This window comes from Heterodontus francisci, chromosome 1 (genome assembly GCF_036365525.1).
Source record: "Heterodontus francisci isolate sHetFra1 chromosome 1, sHetFra1.hap1, whole genome shotgun sequence".
NCBI classification, from domain to species: Eukaryota; Metazoa; Chordata; class Chondrichthyes; order Heterodontiformes; family Heterodontidae; genus Heterodontus; species Heterodontus francisci.
In genome coordinates this window covers 47,596,226-47,615,644 of record NC_090371.1, presented here as the reverse complement: position 1 = coordinate 47,615,644, position 19,419 = coordinate 47,596,226, and the positions used below count along the sequence as shown (strand labels likewise).

Genomic DNA, 19,419 nt, shown 5'->3' with positions numbered 1-19,419 from the left:
TGTAACTGCGGAGCTATGGACCAAGTGCTGGAAGGTGGGATTAGCTTGTGTGGATATTTATTCGGCCTGCACAGACATGATGGGCTGAATGACCTCCTTCTGTGCTGTATTTTTTCTATGTTCAAACATCGCTACACAAGCTCCTCAGGATACTGTTTTAGGCCCAACCATCTTCAGCCACTTCATCAATGACCGTCCCTCCATCATAAGGTCAGAAGTGTGGATGTTCACTGATGACTGCGCTATGCTCAGTACCATTTGCCACTTCTCAGATAATGATTATGCAAGACCTGGACAACATTCAGGTTTGGGCTGAGGAGTGACATAGAACATAGAACAGTACAGCACAGTACAGGCCCTTTGGCCCACGATGTTGTGCCGAACCTTTAATCCTACTCTAAGATCAAACTACCGACCTTCCCTTCATTCTACTATCATCCATGTACCTATCCAAGAGTCGCTTAAATGCCCCTAATGTATCTGCTTCTACTACCACCGCTGGCAGCGCATTCCACGCACCCACCACTCTCTGTGTAAAGAACCTACCTCCGACATCTCCCCGAAACCTTCCTCCAATCACCTTAAAATTATGCCCCCTGGTGATAGCCCTTTCCGCCCTGGGAAAAAGTCTCTGGCTATCCACTCTATCTATGCCTCTCATCATCTTGTACCCCTCGATCAAGTCACCTCTCATCCTTCTTCGCTCCAATGAGAAAAGCCCTAGCTCCCTCAATCTTTCTTCGTAGGACATGCCCTCCAGTCCAGGCAGCATCCTGGTAAATCTCCTCTGCACCCTCTCTAAAGCTTCCACATCCTTCCTATAATGGGGCGACCAGAACTGAACACAATATTCCAAGTGTGGTCTAACCAGGGCTTTATAGAGCTGCAGCATAACCTCGCGGCTCTTAAACTTAATCCCCCTGTTAATGAAAGCCAACACACCATACGCCTTCTTAACAACCCTATCAACTTGGGTGGCAACTTTGAGCGATCTATGGACATGGACCCCAAGATCCCTCTGTTCCTTCACACTACCAGGAATCCTGTCTTTTAGCCTGTATTCTGCATTCAAATTCGACCTTCCAAAATGAATCACTTCACACTTTTCCAGGTTGAACTCCATCTGCCACTTCTCAGCCCAGCTCTGCATCCTGTCAATGTCCCATTGCAACCTACAACAGCCTTCCACACTATCCACAACTCCAGCAACCTTCGTGTCATCGGCAAACTTGCTAAACCAGCCTTCCACTTCCTCATCCAAGTCATTTATAAAAATCACAAAGAGCAGAGGTCCCAGAACAGATCCCTGCGGAACACCACTGGTCACCGAGCTCCATGCTGAATACTTTCCATCTGCTACCACCCTCTGACTTCTATGGGCCAGCCAATTTTGTATCCAGACAGCCAACTTTCCCTGAATCCCATGCCTCCTTACTTTCTGAATGAGCCTACCATGGGGAACCTTATCAAACGCCTTGCTAAAATCCATATACACCACATCCACTGCTCTTCCGTCATCAATGTGTTTTGTCACATCTTCATGTGACATGTAACATTTGCACCACACAAGTGCCAGGGAATGATCATCACCAACAAAAGAAAATCTAACCATCTCCTTTTGACTTTCAACAGCATTACCATCGCTGAATCTCCTAACATCAACATCCTGGGGCTTACCATTCACCAGAAACTGAACTGGACTAGCCATATAAATACTGTGAGTACAAGAGCAGGTCAGAGGTTGGGAATTCTATGGCATGTCACTCACCTCCTGACTCCCCAAAGCCTGTCCACTATCTACAAGGCACAAGTCAGGAGTGTGATGAAACTTGGCTGGATGAGTGCAGCTCCAACACTCAAGAAGCTTGACAGCATCCAGAACAAAGCAGTCTGCTTGATCGGCACCTACCTTAAACATTCACTCCCTCTACCACCGGCACACATTGACAACAGTGTGCACCATATACAAGATGCACTGCAGCAACTCGCCAAGCCTCCTTCGACAACACCTTCTAAACCCCCTACCACCCAGAAGCACAAGGGGAGCAGACGCATGGGAACAACACCACCCACAAGTTCCCCTCCAAGTCACACATCACTCTGACTTGGACAATATCGCCGTTCCTTCACTGTCGCTGGGTCAAAAACCTGGAACTCCCTTCCGAACAGCACTGCTGGTGTACCTACACATGGACTGCAGTGGTTCAAGAAAGTGGCTCACCAGCACCTTCTCAATGGCAATTAGGAATGGGCAATAAATGTTGGCTTTGCCAGCGATGCTCACTTCCCATGAAAGAATAAAAATTGTGAATTCATCACCGAATTGGAAGAAGCAGGAATTAGTACATATATCATTGAGTATTTCTGAACCAACAAAGTCAAATACAAAGTAAAAAATTGATGGGTAAAAATTAAAACTTTTCTTATGTCCATTGAGAATCCTGCTGCCAGGAGCAGACTGGCAGAGCAAGAGACTCAAAGGCATACTAAATAATAAGGTCAAACAATTGGGAACTTTAACTAGTGGCCCAAGTTAACAATGTGTAATAGTTTTCCTCCCTCCAAATCAAGGCCTCTGCTCATTCAAAAAAGTGCTTAATTTACATATAGCCCCTCGAACTACTTCTAGTGGAAGAACACACTCACTCACCGCTTTGCTCTCCCCTCCCCCCACCCAAAGAAAGGAGGAAAAAAAGTTTTGCTGAGGCATCAACCAAACCTGTTAACCGGACGTTCCCCGCGCACGCCAGAAATGATTGACATTGATATGTTCCAATAAGCTCTCGTATTTCGTCAGATCCGCATGGCGTCCGCACGAGAGCACCAATCAAAGCGGAGACCGCGCCTGCAGGGGGCGGGATTTCCAGGTGGCGAGGGAGGTTGATAATCGTTTCTTGCCGTCAATCAAAAAAAAAAGGGAGCTAGCGACGCCAGGAGAGAGAGGAAAAAAAAATCAAATCAAATCTCCTCAGGGGAGGATGTGAGAATTAATAATAAATTAACGCAGAACAACACCGACATTTTTTGAAGGGAAACTTGTTTTTTTCTCGAATCGTTTTGATTGATGTTGAGCGGCGGTTGGCGAGCAGCGTGAGGCACAATTGTTTGAATTTTTGAATCGTGGTTGCCGTTGTTTTTTTCCCTCCTTTTCCACTCGCTGCCGGCCTCCTTTCTTTTTTATTATTATTTCCTCCTGCTCCCTTCCCTATCTTCTTTCCCTCTCTCCTTTCTTCCCGGCCTGACCATGTCGATCCTGCCCTTCACGCCGCCCATCGTTAAGCGTTTGTTGGGCTGGAAGAAAGGCGGCGAGTCGCAGTCTCCCTCCTCTCAGTCACCGTCCCAGCAGCAACAACAGCAACAAAACAACGGGCAAGACGACAAATGGTGCGAGAAAGCCGTCAAGAGCTTGGTGAAGAAGCTCAAGAAAACCGGGCAGCTGGATGAGCTGGAGAAGGCCATCACCACCCAGAGCTGCAACACCAAGTGTGTGACCATCCCCAGGTAAGGAACGCCAAGCCTCTACCAACTTCCCTCCTAATCCGGCTGCCGGTTTCCAGTTGTTGCATTTTACTGACTCTCCGGTCAAGTTTTCCTGTTTTAAAATTTAATTTTATCATTTGGCCGGCAAGAGCATATATAGGCCCCGAGGGCAGTACTTGTTCGTTTCACTTATTGGTAATCTAAGGGAAGGTTTCTTGGGCGGTAGTTTTGCACATCGGCACAAAAGGCATCAAGGCCGAGTCTAGTTCTTGCCATTTGTAAACATTGATACTTTTCAGTATGATGGTAACCTAAGCGCCCGCTGTTAGTTTCTTTTGAAAGTAGTGGTTTATATTTATCGCATAGGTAAGGAATGTACGTATTTTAGCTCGTAAATTCGTGGATATAGCTTTAAGTTTTTCAAGAGGTTATGGCTTTATCACAACGAAGAGTACACAGACCTGGGCCAGCATATGAACTTCTGTTTTATTCTTGTCTATTGATGTAATTCAACTAGGGCAGAGATACATTTGTAATCATTCCTTCTGGTGTCCAGATAAGGAGACTCAAACCCTGCGCCAACTCGCATTTAATTTTAAAATTAAATGTGATGTTTTTAATATTGGTTGGCATGGGAATCAATGTTTGTTTTTATTCATTCTTATAATGTGGTAAAGTTGGAAAGGCTGCATTTGTTGTCCATCTCCATGGTGCCCAGAGAAAGTAGTGGTAGACCTTGCAGTGATGGTAGTCTCATGCTGGTGTTTGGTAGGGAATTTTAGGATATTGATTCAGAAAGACAGAAGAAGAGGTTTATGGCTGTTCGGTTGGTATGCTACTTGGAGGTGATTGGTGTTCCCGTGATATTGCTGCTTTTACCCTTTTTGGTTGTAGTAGTCACAGGAGTGTTCTGTTTTCATTAGTATGGACAGGAGCGCACAGAATGAGAATAAGCTTCGTTACCATGATTTAATTTTTAAAATTTTCACTGGTAGTTTCTCCTTGAGGAAACAAATATTTTTGCTTGCATTAGGATTATATTTCTAAAATGAAGTTTTTTCCATTATGGAGCTTCGTTGTTCCTGCAACTTTTTCTAAGTGTGTGAAACACCATAGGATGTTTTCCTATGCGAACGGTGCTAGAAAAAAAACAAGTTTTTTTTTAATGTTGGTATCTATTCCCCTAGGGAAAATAAGAGGATGTTTAATCCTCTGAGCCAAAATAGTATAACTGTTTATCTCGGGGTGCTGTCTCTTTTTCTCCAACACCCAAGTAAGCAACACAAAAAGCATAGTGAATATATTTCAAAAGAAACCCCTCTTTTTTTCAATTTTAATTCTGATTCATCTAGGTATGAGGGAAAGGCAATGCAATTTTAGTGAACAGACATTTCCTTTTTTTTCAGTATTTGTTAGTTATCTCATTCAATCTGCATGTTTGGGAAACAGTGCAAGCTTTTTTGTTTACTTTTTGAACATTGCACTATAGCTTTTTATTCTTTGCCAAACTGAATTTTCTATTGTAGTTCATGCCCTACCTCCAAAAGTTAGATTTAAAAACGAAAGATACTGGATATTTGTAATATACACAGAAAATGCTGAAACTACATAGTATGTGAAGAAAATTGGTAATGTTGGAGATCTTTGAACAAAATTTTAGCCTGTCTTTGCTCTTTCAGATGCGGATGAAACTGTTTATGCATTTCCAGCGTTCTGCTTTTCTAACCACCACCCCCCCAGTTGCAGCAAAATAAAAATACTGTAATTGTTTATTAACACTACATTCTTAATTCCTTCAACCTACAATGTAATTGTGCTCATCAGGCTTGGGTGAGTAAGAATTAAGTGATGGCATGCAGCTAGAATGTGCAATCTGGTTTGGTGTTGATGTCATGAGGCTCATCATAGTATAGATCCATTTTGATCTGCTTGGAAAAGGGGAGGAATTTATCTCTCTTATATCTTAGGCAATATTACTATGGAGGCTTAGTATATGTTAGGTTGTTGGCTAGTTCTACTAACAAATGGTTCATTGGCAATTCTGAATCAGATCTCTAATAGTGTAGATTTCATCAAGTTCTGTGCTTTGTCAATATTTTACTTTTTCTAGAATATGATACAGCATAGAAGGAGGCCATTTGGCTCATCATATCTGTGCTGGATCTTTGAACACTATACAATTAGTCCCACTCTTCTCTTTCCCTATAACCCAGCATACTTTTTCTTTTCAAGTATTAAATTTCCTTTTGAAAGTTATTCAATCTGCTTCCACCATCCTTTCAGGCAGTGCATTCCAGATCATCATAACTCGCTAAGTTTACGGTGAAAATGGCTTTTTCCTCCTTTTGCCAGTTACCTTAAATCTGTCCTCTGATTACTGACCCTTATGCCACCGGAACTGTTTCTCTTTTTTTCTTTCGAAACCCTTTAATGTTTTGAATACCTTTATCAAATATTCCCGTGATCTTCTCTGCTCGAAGGAGCACAACCCCACTTTCTCTAAGCTCTCTGCATAATTGAAATCTTTCAACCCTGCTACCATTCTAATAAATCTCCTCTGCACCCTCTCTACTCTTCTGATTGGCCGATTTGGAATGACACTGGTGCTAATCAAAAATCGAGTTAACAAAATTTGCCCCCATTTTAAAAGAGGCCACAACAATATAAATAGAAAGCAAAATAATAAAACAAAAACTTATTAAATAATGTGACTACAATGCACCCCAGTCCCTCTGGTTCCCACTAGCCATGGAAAGCCTTAAGCGTATTGGCAGACATCATATACTCCCTCTCCAGGGACAACCGAGTGTGGGTATAGCTGCAGAAGAGTGGCAGGCTGCATCCTTCTCAAAGGCCTTACCATCCTTCCTAAAGTGTGGTGCCCAGAATTCGCCACAGTACTTCAGCTGGGGCATAACCTGTATTTTGTAGTCTTAGCATAACTTCCTTGCTTTTGCAATGAAAACAGTGCAAGAAATACTCAGCAGGTCGGGCAGCATCTGTGGAGGGAGAAACAGTTAACGTTTCAGGTCTGTGACCTTTCATTGGAACTGCTAAAGCTGAGAAATATAATAGCTTTTGAGCAAGTGAAAAGGCGGGGTGGGGGGGGGGTGGGAAGAAGAACAAAAGGGAAGATGTGTGATGGGATAGAGGGCAGGAGAGATTAAATGACAAATATGTCACGGAACAAAGGCAAAGGGAATGCTCAAAGGGTGTATGAAAAGACAAAGCATTATTCTGCCATTAACACTCTCTCTGGACTAATGAACAGCTCTGTCCAAAAGCAAAAACCTAAAAAACAAGTTTAAGACAGGCCCATGGTTAAATAATGAAATAAAACAAAATAAAATGATAAAGGCAGTCATACTGTGAAATTGTTGAACTCAAATGTTGAGTCCAGAAAGAGTGCCTAATCGGAAGATGAGGTGCTGTTCCTCCAGCTTGCATTGATGTTCACTGAAACACTGCAGCAGGCCAAATATTGTCATAGGAGCAGGGTGGTAAATTAAAATGGTGAGCAACTGGAAGCTCGGGGTCATGCTTGTGGACTGAGCAGAGGTTCTGCAAAGCAGTCACCCAGTCTGCGTTTGGTCTCCCCAATGTAGAGGGAACCGTATTGTGAGCAGCAAATACAGTATTGCTTTTGCTTTTATTCCTTGCTTTTGCATTCTGTTCCTCTACTAATAAAGCCAAGAATCCTGTTTGCCTTTTTAGTAGCCTTCTCAACCTGTCAAAAATTTGTATGTATAGCCTCAGGTGTCTCTATTCCTCCTCCCCTTTAAGATTGTGCCATTTATTTTATATTGCCTTCCCTCATTCTTCCTATCAAAATGAATCACTACACACTTTTCTGTCAAATTCCATCTGCCATGTGTCTGTCCATTTTGGCAGTCTGTTTGCCTGAAGTCTGCTTGTATCTTTCTCACTACTTAATTATGAACTTTGAAATGGTGCACTCCTACCTGCATAAGTTAAGATCATTAATATATATCAAAAGGAGCAGTGGTTCTAATACTGGCTCCTGGACGACAACACTGTATACTTATGCCAGTTTGAAAAACACCCATTCACCCTTATTCCAACATAAAAGCAAAACACTGTAGAAGCTAGAAATCTGAAATAAAAACAAAGTGCTGTAAATACTCAGGTCAGAAAGCATCTCTGAAAAAAGAAACAGTTTGTGTTTTCAGGTCAGTGACCAGTTCTGATGAAAAATCATCAGCCTGAAATGTTAACTCTGTTTTTCTCTGTCCACAGATGCTGTCTGACATACTGAGTATTTCCAGCATTTTCAGGTTTTTATTTTGAATCACTACTTCTCTGCTTTCTGTTTCTTAGCCAATTTTTTTTATCCATAAAGCCATAATACCCTCTACTCCCACGAGCTTTAATTTTGTCATCGTATTTATTGGTAGTTGATCAAATACCTTTTTGAAAGTCCATAAACGCACCAACTGTACTACTGTCATCTACACTCTGTTCATCAAAGAACTCAATCAAGTTAGTCAAATAACAGGTTGCTGTTTAACAAGTTCTTGCTGGCTTTCATTTATTAACCCATATTTTACCAAGTAGCAATTCATTTTGTCTCAGATTAATGTCGCAATGTTCCCCCACCACCTACATTGGACTGTAATTGCTGGGTTTATCCCTGTCTCCTATTGTTGACCAGGGATGTAACATTTGCAATCCTCCAGTATTCTGGCACCACTCCCATATCTAAGGAGGATAGGAAGATTGTGGTTAGAGTCTCTGTAATTTCCGCCCTTACTTTCTTCAGCATCCTCGATGCATTCCTTTGGACTGGATGACTTTTCTACTTGAGTGCTGCAAACCTTTTCAGTACTTCCTCTTTATTTTTATCCTATCCAATTTCTCTACCACCTTTGTTGTGACATTGACAGCATCCTATTCTTTAGCGAAGTCAGATGCAAAGTACTCACTAAATACTTCAGCCATCTGCCTTCACAAGTTGATTTTTTTTTTTGGTACCGAATCAATTCCACTGTTCTTTTGTCTACCCTTTTACTATTTGTATTTCTAAACCCAAAAGTCTTTTTTCCTTTTATTTTACCTGCTAATCAATTCTGATATGCTCTTTTTGGCACTCTTTACCTTTATCAGTTTTCTGTTGTACTTTCTGTATTTAGTAGAGAACCAAACTAAATTATGAATATGGCATTTATCATAAACCTTTTTCCAATTCATTTTAATCTGTATTTCTTTAGTCATCTAGGGAGCTGTGGCTTTGGATGGCCTTCCTTTCCCTGTCATGAAGAAGTGTCTAGTCTGTACCTGAACTATCTTCTCTTTATCTTTGAAGCTTCCCATTGTTCACTTGCTGTTTTACTTGCCAGTCTTTGATTCCAGTCTACCTGGGCCAGATCCCTTTTCAGTTGTTTGAAATCGGCCCTCCTCCAGTTGAATATTTTCACTTTTGATCTTTCCTTGTCATTTTATTTTAAATCTAATATTGTGATCGCTATTCCCAAATGCGCTCTCACTGAAACATATTTGTCATGCAGTAAGTACTTTGGATAAAGTCAAATTTAGAGTGTGAAAATGATTTTTCAAATTTTTAGCATAAATTCTTTCTGCAGACTCATGACTTAAAAGACAAATGAGCTGCTTTCATTGCTGCCCTAAAAAGCAACTTTGATGCACCAACTCATCTGGTGGTACACAAGTAGGTTGAGGGTAACACTTTTTTTTTTTAGCCACACATTGTTTTCTTCCTTTCTAAACTCTTTGCTGAACACTTACTCATATCATTGAGGCTAAACCAACAATTTCAGTAAATTGTGAGATATTATTTTGCATTTAGAATTGGTGCAAAATGTTTTTCGACCAAGTGTGTTAGGGTAAATATCTACTGTGTCCCATCAAAAGCTACAGCATCAGAGACATATTTTGACTTTTCTGACCAGCCATCCTTATGGTCTTTCAGAATGTGGCCCACAGTTTTGTGCAGAGGATTTAATACTGGTTTGAGATGTTTCTGATTTTTTTTTATTTTGCATCAGATCTTTAGTGTTTTCCACCCCATTAAGATTAAAGCATGAGTCATGACCGTGAATAAATGGCATTTTAGCCCACTGCACACAGTTTGGATTCTTTCCCCACCTTCAGGAGAGTAATAGGGAGGAATTAATTGTTTTCTTGCAGGATATAGGTATCAATATGCTAAATCAGACTACTGATATCTCTTGACTTTTACCTTTTTTAATTTACTGAATACATTTTGTAGTACAAAGGCACCCAATATCCTTTGCGGCACGGTGGCGCAGTGGTTAGCACCGCAGCCTCACAGCTCCAGGGACCCGGGTTCGATTCTGGGTACTGCCTGTGCGGAGTTTGCAAGTTCTCCCTGTGTCTGCGTGGGTTTCCTCCGGGTGCTCCGGTTTCCTCCCACATGCCAAAGACTTGCAGGTTGATAGGTTAATTGGCCATTATAAATTGCCCCTAGTATAGGTAGGTGGTAGGGAAATATAGGGACAGGTGGGGATGTTTGGTAGGAATATGGGATTAGTGTAGGATTAGTATAAATGGGTGGTTGATGGTCGGCACAGACTCGGTGGGCCGAAGGGCCTGTTTCAGTGCTGTATCTCTAAACTAAACCACACTTGAATTTCTGGAATAGTTCAAATACCAAAGTCCTGGAATTCTACGTTTTAACTGAAAAGTTATATACCAGGGTAAATTATCTGAAATAGTGGAGGCTGATTTAAAGGCTGATTTGTTTGAATGTGCTGTGTCCTTGTTGGCTGATGCATGTGAACCTTTGATTAGGTTACATATCCTCTTATTATGCAAACCTCCTGGCAGAACTGAGGTGCATTGTTAGTCATTGACTAGAGTGTACTGGCTGCATGTAGCTGGGGACTCCAGTTTTCTCTGGAATGACACCACTGTGCAGGCGCATTTGTGTTTTATTTATTGCTGTGTGACTATATAGTTCCTTGGCTTCCTGTGGGAACGTCAAACATGTCTTTGCCACTGCTGATGTTGGGTGGGTAGTGATCTGACGTGCATTGACCTGTGGGATGTTGCGGGCTGGAGTTTTAATTCATTTGTGGGATGTGGGCGTCACTGTCCAGGCCAGCATTTAGTGTCCATCCCTAATTGCCCTTGAACTAAGTGGCTTGCTAGGCATTTAAGAGTCACCCACATTGCAGTGGGTCTGGAGTCATGTGTGGGCCAGACCAGGTAACAACAGCAGATTTCATCCTTAAAGGATATTAGTGAATCCGATGCATTTTTACAACAATCGACAATGCTCACCATTAGACTAATTCCAGATTTATTAACTGAATTCAAATTTTACCATCTGCCGTGGTGGGATTCGAACTCGTATCCCCAGAGCATCAGCCTGGGCTCTGGTCCAGTGCAGTGACATTACCACTGCCACACCACCTCCCTAGTAAAACAAATTAGTTAGTTGCCAAGTCTTGTACAGAAGTTGACATTTTTTGGTTTGCAATTTATTGAGGATTCAAAATTCTCTGTTAAATTCAAATTAGCTGTGATAAAGCAATTACATTTTTAAAATATCATTCTTGTGATGTGGGCATTGTCGCTTGCAAGGCCAGCATTTCTTTAATTCCATCTAGCTGCCCTCAAAGGTGGTGGTAAACCATTGCAGTGAACTGCTACAGTCAGTGTGATGCAGGTAATCCCACATTGCTGGTAGGTAGGGAGTTCCAGGGTTTTGATTGAGTGATGCTGAAGCAACAGCGATTATATTTCCAAGTTGGAGGGCAACTTGCAGGTGGTGATCGTGTTCCCATGTGCTTGCTGCCCTTGTCCTTCTAGATGATGGAGGTCTCAGATTTGGAAGTTGCTGTCGAAGGAGGCTTGATGAGTTGCTGCAGTGCATCTTGTAGATGGCACACTGTTTAAGATGGTGGATGGGTTGCGATCAAGATGTCTGCTTTATCCTGGGTGGTGTTGAGCTCGCGTTTTGTTATATTCGCATCCATCCAAGCAAAGGGGAGAGGAATCCAACACGTGCTCAACTTGTGCCCTTTCGGTGATGGAACGGCTTTGGAGAACCAGAAGGTGGGCGGTTTACCACAGAATATCCAGTTTCTGACATGCTGCAGTAGCCATGGCATTTATGTGGCTGGTCCAGTTAGGTTTCTGGTCATTGGTGAGCCCCAGGGTGTGGGATATTCTGCAATGATATTGTTGAAGGGGTTAGACTGTCTCTTTTTGGAGATGGTCATTGCCTGCCATTTGTGTGCTGCAAATGTTACTTGCCACCTTTCAGTCCAAGCCTAGATATTCTCCAGGTCTTGCATGCGGGCCTGGACTGTTTCATTATCTGAGAAATTACAAATGGAACTGAGTGCTATGATGCAGTCATTTAAGCAGAAGTTGAATTGAGTAATTCAGATTAACTTCAACAAAGATTAAGTTGTAATAGTTGTTTGAGATTTTTGTAATTTTGTGCTGCTGTGGATAAAGGTGGCACAGAAATGTTGAGAGAAAAAGAATGAATGTCCAGGAGGCTGGAAATACTGTGATCTTGAGTTCAGATGATGAGTGTATTAGCAGATACGCTGTCATCTCAATTCCAATGAGAGATCACGGCCTTGAAATTGCTTCTGTTTATCATAACTTATGCCCGTGCACTTTGTCATTGATAATGATTTTGATGCGATCACTCGCACTCAACTTGCAATCAGTAATTGGTTATAGGGATGTCGCTGTGGTTGGGGGGGGGGGGGGGAGAGGGGGGAGAAGGGAGGGGAGTTTCATGGATGAGAAATTTCCACCAAATGATGAATTTCTGACATTGGGGTTTTGGAAATCCACCATTGGCTTCTTCCTTTACCTGCTGAGTATTTATTTCAGATTTCCAGCATTTGCAGTAGATCGGTTGAAGACTGATTGCCAGCATTAAAGATGGCGAATGCAGTTCTAAACATTGGCTGAAGCTGGTTTGCCAGCACTAAAGATGCAATGGTTATATGTGTTGGTTGAAGGTGCTATGCCATTATTAAGGATGGCAGTGGACATTCGTTTAGCAACAATGTAAAAGCGTGTCTTTTTACCAGCTGAGATCAGTAAACTGGCAGAGATGGTGGGGGAGGGGAGGGAGTGAGAGTGATCAAGATCACTCCTGACAGATGAACATCTATCTGGAATATTCTGCATCGTTATACCAAGTTTTCGGGCTGACATTGACTACTTGTGCAAGGAGAAACAGTGCCAGCTATCTCTCTAAATCAGTGTTCAAGATAGTGGCAAGAAAGTAAGTTAATAAATTAGTCTTCTCATTTAAAACTTGTTTACAAAAATGCGCATGTTTTGATTAATAGTAAAATAAATTTCTAATGCCTTTATGTTTCTGAAATTTGCTCATTGGTCCCCTATTTAGCACAAAAATTGTAATGTGGTCCCTCGTGTGAACAGGTTGGATGCCTCTGCGGTTTCTGACCCAAAAGATGGCCTTTTTAAAAAAAAAAAAAATCAGAACTGCTGTTTCCAACCTTCGGGGCAGCTTTGTGGTTTTCTGGTGGGCTTTTAAAAATCGGAACTGACAGTAGTGTTGTAATTATGAAATATGAAGTAAATTATATGATGTACTAACTGAAATGTTGGAATGCTGAGGTCACCTTGGTGATTTTATACAAATGGATTGGTCCACTGTCTTGACGGTAATTATAGTTTTAAAGAAAAAGGAAATGTTTCTGTACATTTCATAGATTCCGAGAAAGTTTACAGCACAGAAAGAGGCCACTTGCCCGTTGTGTCTGTGCCGGCTGAAAAACGATCTATCCGTTCTAATCCCCACTTCCAGCATTTGGTCTCTAGCTCTGCAAATTATGGCACTTGTGCATATCCAGACTCCTTTTGAATGAGTTGATGGTTTTTGCCTCAACTACCCTTTCAGGCAGTGAGATCAGACCCCCACCACCCTCCAGGTGAAAAAATGTCTCATCTCCCCTCTAATCTTTCTACCAATCACTTTACATCTATGCCCCCTAGTCACTGACCTCTCTGCTACGGTAATTAGGCCCTTCATCTCCACTGTATCCAGACCCCTTAAAATTTTGTACATTCCAATCAGATCTCCCCTCAGCCTTCTCTGTTCCCAGGTGAACAACCCCAGCCAATCCCATCTTTCCTCATAGCTGCTTTTTACCAGACCCGGCAACATCCTCGTAAATCTCCTTTTGTACCCTCTCTAGCGCAATTGCATCCTTTCTGTAATGGTGACCAGAACTGCGCACACTACTCAAGTTATGGCGTAACCAATGAATTATAAGAGTTCCAGCATAACCTCCCTGCTCTTATATTCTGTACCTTGGCTAATAAAGGAAAGTATTCCATATGCCTCCTTAACCATCTTATCGACCTGTCCTGCTACCTTTCAGGGATCTCTGGACATTCACCCCAAGGTCCCTCACTTCCTCTACACTTCTCAGCTTTTCCCCATTAATAGTGTATTCCTTTGCCTTGTTTGACCTCCCCCAAATACGTCACCTCACACTTCTCCAGGTTGAATTCCAGTTGCCACTTTTCTGTCCATCTGACCAGACCATCAATATCTTCCTGCAGCCTATAGCTATCTTCCTCGCTATCTACCACATGGCCAATCTTTGTGTCGTCTGCAAACTTCTTGATCATGTCCCCTACATTTACATCCAAGTGGTTCATATATACCACAAAAAACAAGGGACCCAGCACTGAGCCCTGTGGAACACCACTGGAAACAGCCCTCCAGTGGCAAAAACACCCATCAACAATTACCCTTTGTTTCCTGCTACTGAGCCAATTTTATATCCACCTTGCCACATTTCCTTGTATCCTATGGGCTTTTATTTTTTTAACCAGTCTGCCATGTGGGACCTTGTCAAAAGCCTTGCTAAAAACCATGTTGACCACATCAACTGCACTACTCTCATCTATCTTCCTTGTTACTACTACAAAAAATTTGATCAAGTTGGTCAGACAAGATCTTCCCTTAACAAATCCATGCTGACTATCCTTGATTAATTGTGCCTTTAAGTGACAGTTTATCCTGTGTCTCGAAATTGATTCCAATAATTTGCCCACTACTGAGGTTAGACTGACTGGCCTGTATTATTTGGTCTATCCCTCTCCCCTTTTCAAACATAGGTACGACGTTAGTAGTCCTCCAATCCTCCGGCACCACACCTGTATCTAGTGAGGACTGGAAAATGATAGTCAGACCTTCTGCAATTTCCTTTCTCTCTTCTAACAGCCTGGGGTACATTTCGTCCAGCCCTGGTGATTTATCAACTTTCAAGGATCCTAATCCCATTAATACTTCCCCTCTCCCTATGTTTATCACCTCTAATGCTTCGCACCCCTCTTCCTTAACTACAATATCTGCATCGTCCCCCTCTTTTGTGAAGACAGACACAAAGTATTTATCAAGAACAACAGCATCTTCCACCCCTATACATAGTTTACTTTTTGGTCTTTTTCTCGGCTCTCCTGTTTCCTTAGTTATCCTCTTTCTCTTAAATGTATTGATAAAACATATTTGGGTTCACTTTGATTTTGATTGCCAATATTCTTTCTTGCCCTCTCCTAGCTTTCCTAATTTCCTTTTTGATTTCACTCCTCCACTCTATACTCCTCTCGGCTTTCTATAGTATTGAGTTCTTGGTGTCGGACATAAGCTTTCATTTTCTGCCTTATCTTACCCTGTAGGTTCCTTGACATCCATGGGGCTCTAGATTTGGCTGTCCAACCCTTTCTCTTTGTAGGAACATGTTTACTCTGAACCCTTTGAATCTTCCCTTTGCCTCCCACTGCTCTGACACTGATTTACCTTCAAGTAGCTGTTTCCAACCCACTTTTGCTAAATCACTCCTCAGCTTAGTAAAATTGGCCTTTCCCCAATTGAGTACGCTAACTCCTGTTCTATACTTGTCCTTTTCCATAATTTATGTTAAAACTGACTGAATTATGATCTTGACCACCAAAATTATTTCCCACTGCCACTCCTTCCACCTGCCCATCTTAATTTCCAAAAACTAAATCTAAAACTGCACCCTCTCTTGTGTGACTTGCTACATACTAGCCAAAAATATTCTCCTGAATGCACCTTAAGAATTCTGCTCCCTCAGAACTAAAACTATTCCAGTTCATATTGGGGTAGTTAAAATCCCCTACTATTACTGCCCTATTGTTCTTGAACTTCTCAGATTTGCCTACATATCTGCTTTTCCATCTTCTTACTGTTTTGGGGTCTGTAGTACACACCCAGCACTGTGATTGCCCCATTTGTTCAATCCATATGGCCTCATTTGATGAACCTTCCAACGTATCATCCCTCTGCACAGCTGCAATTGTTTCTTTGACCAAAAATGCCACTCCTCCACCTTTCTTATCCCCCTCCTTATTGCGTTTGAAAACCCTGTAACCAGGAATGTTGAGCTGCCATTCCTGTCCCTCCTTATGCCATGTTTCTGCAATAGCTATGATATCATACTGCCACGTGTCGATCTGATCCTCAGTGACCTGGAAGCATTTGCATTCATTGCAGATCATTAACAGTGCTATAATTACATGATTGCTTGTCAAAAAAAAGGACTTTTTTGTGCTCAGCCACTAATTTTCAGACCTTTTTGGCCATTCTTACCCCTGGAGTTTGAAGCCTATTATGCTATCAGCTACATTTAATTTGATTAGAACAATTCACTTGTTTACTTGTGTCATCAAATTGGATATGAGAAAATAAATGTTATTCTTTGAGTTGAGTTTCATGCCTTTTCCCTTTAGATATTTACTATTGCATGCATGTATGTTGTGGGGAATTAGAGCATGAAGGGAACTAAGAAATTAAGTAAATTTTTTTTATTTGCATGCAGTCCTTTTGTGTCTTGCATTTGTCACAATGTTTTCATACATAATCTGCAGGTCAGATGATGCAGTACAAGGGCAGGTAGGTTACACCATGTGATGCATTATATTCTGTTGGTAATGTAGAGCTCTGTCCCTTTTAAGGTACTAAATCTAATTGCTCACCAGGGGAAAGAGGAAACACGGAAGACAAATTCACTCTTGATATTTTCTCAGCTGTTAAACTGTCTAGGATAAGCGGTGAAGATTTATGTAACTTGCAAAGTGAGCGGATACAGAAGGCCAGGTGGTTTTTGAATTTAATCAATTTCTTGTCAGCCACTTCGGCTTATAATTTTTGAAAAACTGTCAAGTACTAGTCTGCTGTTGATTGCAGGAGCACCGTCGTTGAGGTGGAACATATAGATGGTAGTTGCTATTTGAATGTAATAACTGTTGCAAGTATAATTGTTTTGCATCTTTTATAAGGAATGCATTTGCTGATACAACCTTGGTGCCATGATTTCTTTTCCACCTAGCTTTCAAGCAAATATTTTATTTGTGGCTTCGTATCGACTTACCACTGAAGATTTTAATATCTCGTAATCAGTACATAGTGTGAAATACAAAAGCCTTTTTGTCAGTCAGGAATCTGACCTACATTGAAGCTCATCACCATGTTTAAGTATCTCCGAATTGAGTAGTTGAGTGAACAATATCTGTAGAGTTTCTCTTTGTACTGAGTACATATTGTCTGCCTGAGGGATCATTCCACTTGCTTAAATCTAGAGAATTTAAGTGCAGGTTGGTAAAGTCAAGTTTTAGGGATTCTCAGCCATCCACAGGAAGTGTTGCTTGAGTTTAACCAGAAGCCTTGTGCAGCATGCTAAACACTGGCACATTTTGCCTTTGGACTAATAAACAGGGTATAAAGTTATTTCTTTGGAAAAGGAATGGACTTTAATCATTGAACAGATGCAGTTATGAATAACATTTTGCCTTTTAAAGCTTAATAGCCATTTTTATACAGGCACTCATTTAATTCTGATTTTTGAGGAGTTGGCTCTCTTTGTCAGGTGACAGAATCATAGATCCACTTTTTGTGCGTCTACTGTTCTGTTTGGATTTAGTAATAGATGCGTAGAGTTGGTACACGAATGTCTGTCTGTTTTCCAGCATCTGAACTAAACAAGGGCCATTACCCTCCCCCTCACCTTCCCCCTTCTCCCCACTCCCCCCTGCAGTTTTGGTCTCCACATCTAAGGAAAGATATACAAGCAGTGCCTGGGATGAGGGGGCTGTCCTATGATAGGCTACGTAAGTTGGACCTGTATGCCTTGGTATTTAGAAGAATGAGAGGTGATCTCATTGAAGTATGTAAGACTCTTAAGGGGCTGGATAGGGTAGACGCAGATTATTTCCACTGGTCGGTGAATCTAAAACACGGGCACAGTCTCAGGATAAGGGGCTGATCATTTAGAAACATAGAAAAATAGGAGCAGGAGTAGTCCCTTAGGTCCCTCGAGCCTGCACCGCCATTCAACATGATCATGGCTGATCATCCAAACTCAGTACCCTGTTCCTGCTTTCTCCCTGTATCCCTTCATCCCTTTAGCCCTAAGAACTATATCGAACTCTTTCTTGAATATATTTAATGATTTGGCCTCAACTGCTTTCTGTGGTAGAGAATTCCACAGTTTCACCACTCTCTGGGTGAAGAAATCCCTCCTCATCTCAGTCCTAAATGGCTTACCCCTTATCCTCTGACTGTGACCCCCCGCCATCGGGAACATCCTTCCTGCATCTAGTCTGCCCAGTCCTGTTAGAATTTTGTATGTTTCTATGAGATCCCCTCACATTCTTCTAAACTCTAGCGAATACAAGCCTAATCGACCCAATCTCTCTTCTTACGTTAATCCTGTCATCCCAGGAATCAGTTTGGTGAACCTTCTCTGCACTCCCTCCATAGCAAGAACATCCTTCCTCAGATAAGGAGGCCAAAACTGCACGCAATTCTCCTGATGTGGTCTTACCAAGGCCTTGTATAATTGCAGCAAGACATCCTTGCTCCTGTACTCGAATCCTCTCGCTATGAAGGCCAACATACCATTTGCCTTCTTAACTGCCTGCTGCACCTGCATGCTTGCTTTCAGTGACTGGTGCACAAGGATACCCAGGTCTCGCTGCATCTCCCCGTTTCCCAATCTATCGCTGTTCAGATAATCTGCCTTTCTGTTTTTGCCACCAAAGTGGATAACCTCACATTTATCCACATTATACTGCATCTGCCATGTATTTACCCACTCGCTGAACCTGTCCAAATCACACTGGAGCTTCTCTGCATCCTCTTCACAGCTCACACTCCCACCCAGCTTTGTGTCCTCTGCAAACTTGAATATATTACATTTCATTCTCTCATCTATATCATTGATATATGTTGTGAATAGCAGGGGTCCTAGCACTGATCCCTGCGGTACCCCACTAGTCACTGCCTGCCACTCGGAAAAAGACCCGTTTATTCCTACTCTTTGTTTCCTGTCTGCCAATCAGTTCTCCATCCATGTCAGTACCTTACCCCCAATTCCATGTGCTTTAATTTTGCATGCTAATCTCTTATGTGGGATCTTATCGACAGCCTTCTGAAAGTCCAAATTCACTGTATCCACTGGTTCCCCACTTATCTATTCTACTAGTTACATCCTCAAAAAATTCCAGTAGATTTGTCAAGCAAATCCATGTTGACTTTGTCCGATCATGTCATTGTTTTCCATTGTTTAGGACTGAGATGAGTAGAAATTACTTCACGCAGAGTTGAGAGTCTTTGGAATTCTCTACTTCGGAGGATTGTGGTGCTGCATTGTTGAATACATTTAAGGCTGGGATTGACAGATTTTTGGTGTCTCGGGGAATCAAGGGGTATGGTGAGCAGGCAGGTAAGTGAAGTTGAATCCCAAGATCAGCCATGATAGTTTTGAATGGCGGAGCAGGCTCAATGGCCATATGGTCTACTTCTCCTATTTCTTGTGTTCTTGGAGGGGAACTTGCCAGTGATGGTGATCCTATGCCCCTACTGCCCTTGTTCTAGGCATAGAGGTTTTGGGTATGGAAGGTGCTGTT

General features: G+C 41.9%; 1 protein-coding gene across 2 annotated transcripts in view; it reads left to right on the top strand.

Moving 5' to 3' along the window:
* Positions 1–2,870: 2,870 nt before the first annotated feature.
* smad2 (SMAD family member 2) overlaps positions 2,871–19,419 on the top strand; it is a 202,023-nt gene continuing 185,474 nt past the window's right edge. For both annotated transcript variants that reach the window (XM_068030252.1, XM_068030242.1), the window contains exon 1: positions 2,871–3,501. In XM_068030252.1, coding sequence (XP_067886353.1) covers positions 3,245–3,501 — 257 coding nt within the window. In that variant the 5' untranslated portion in view covers positions 2,871–3,244. The remainder of the gene's footprint in view (positions 3,502–19,419) is intronic.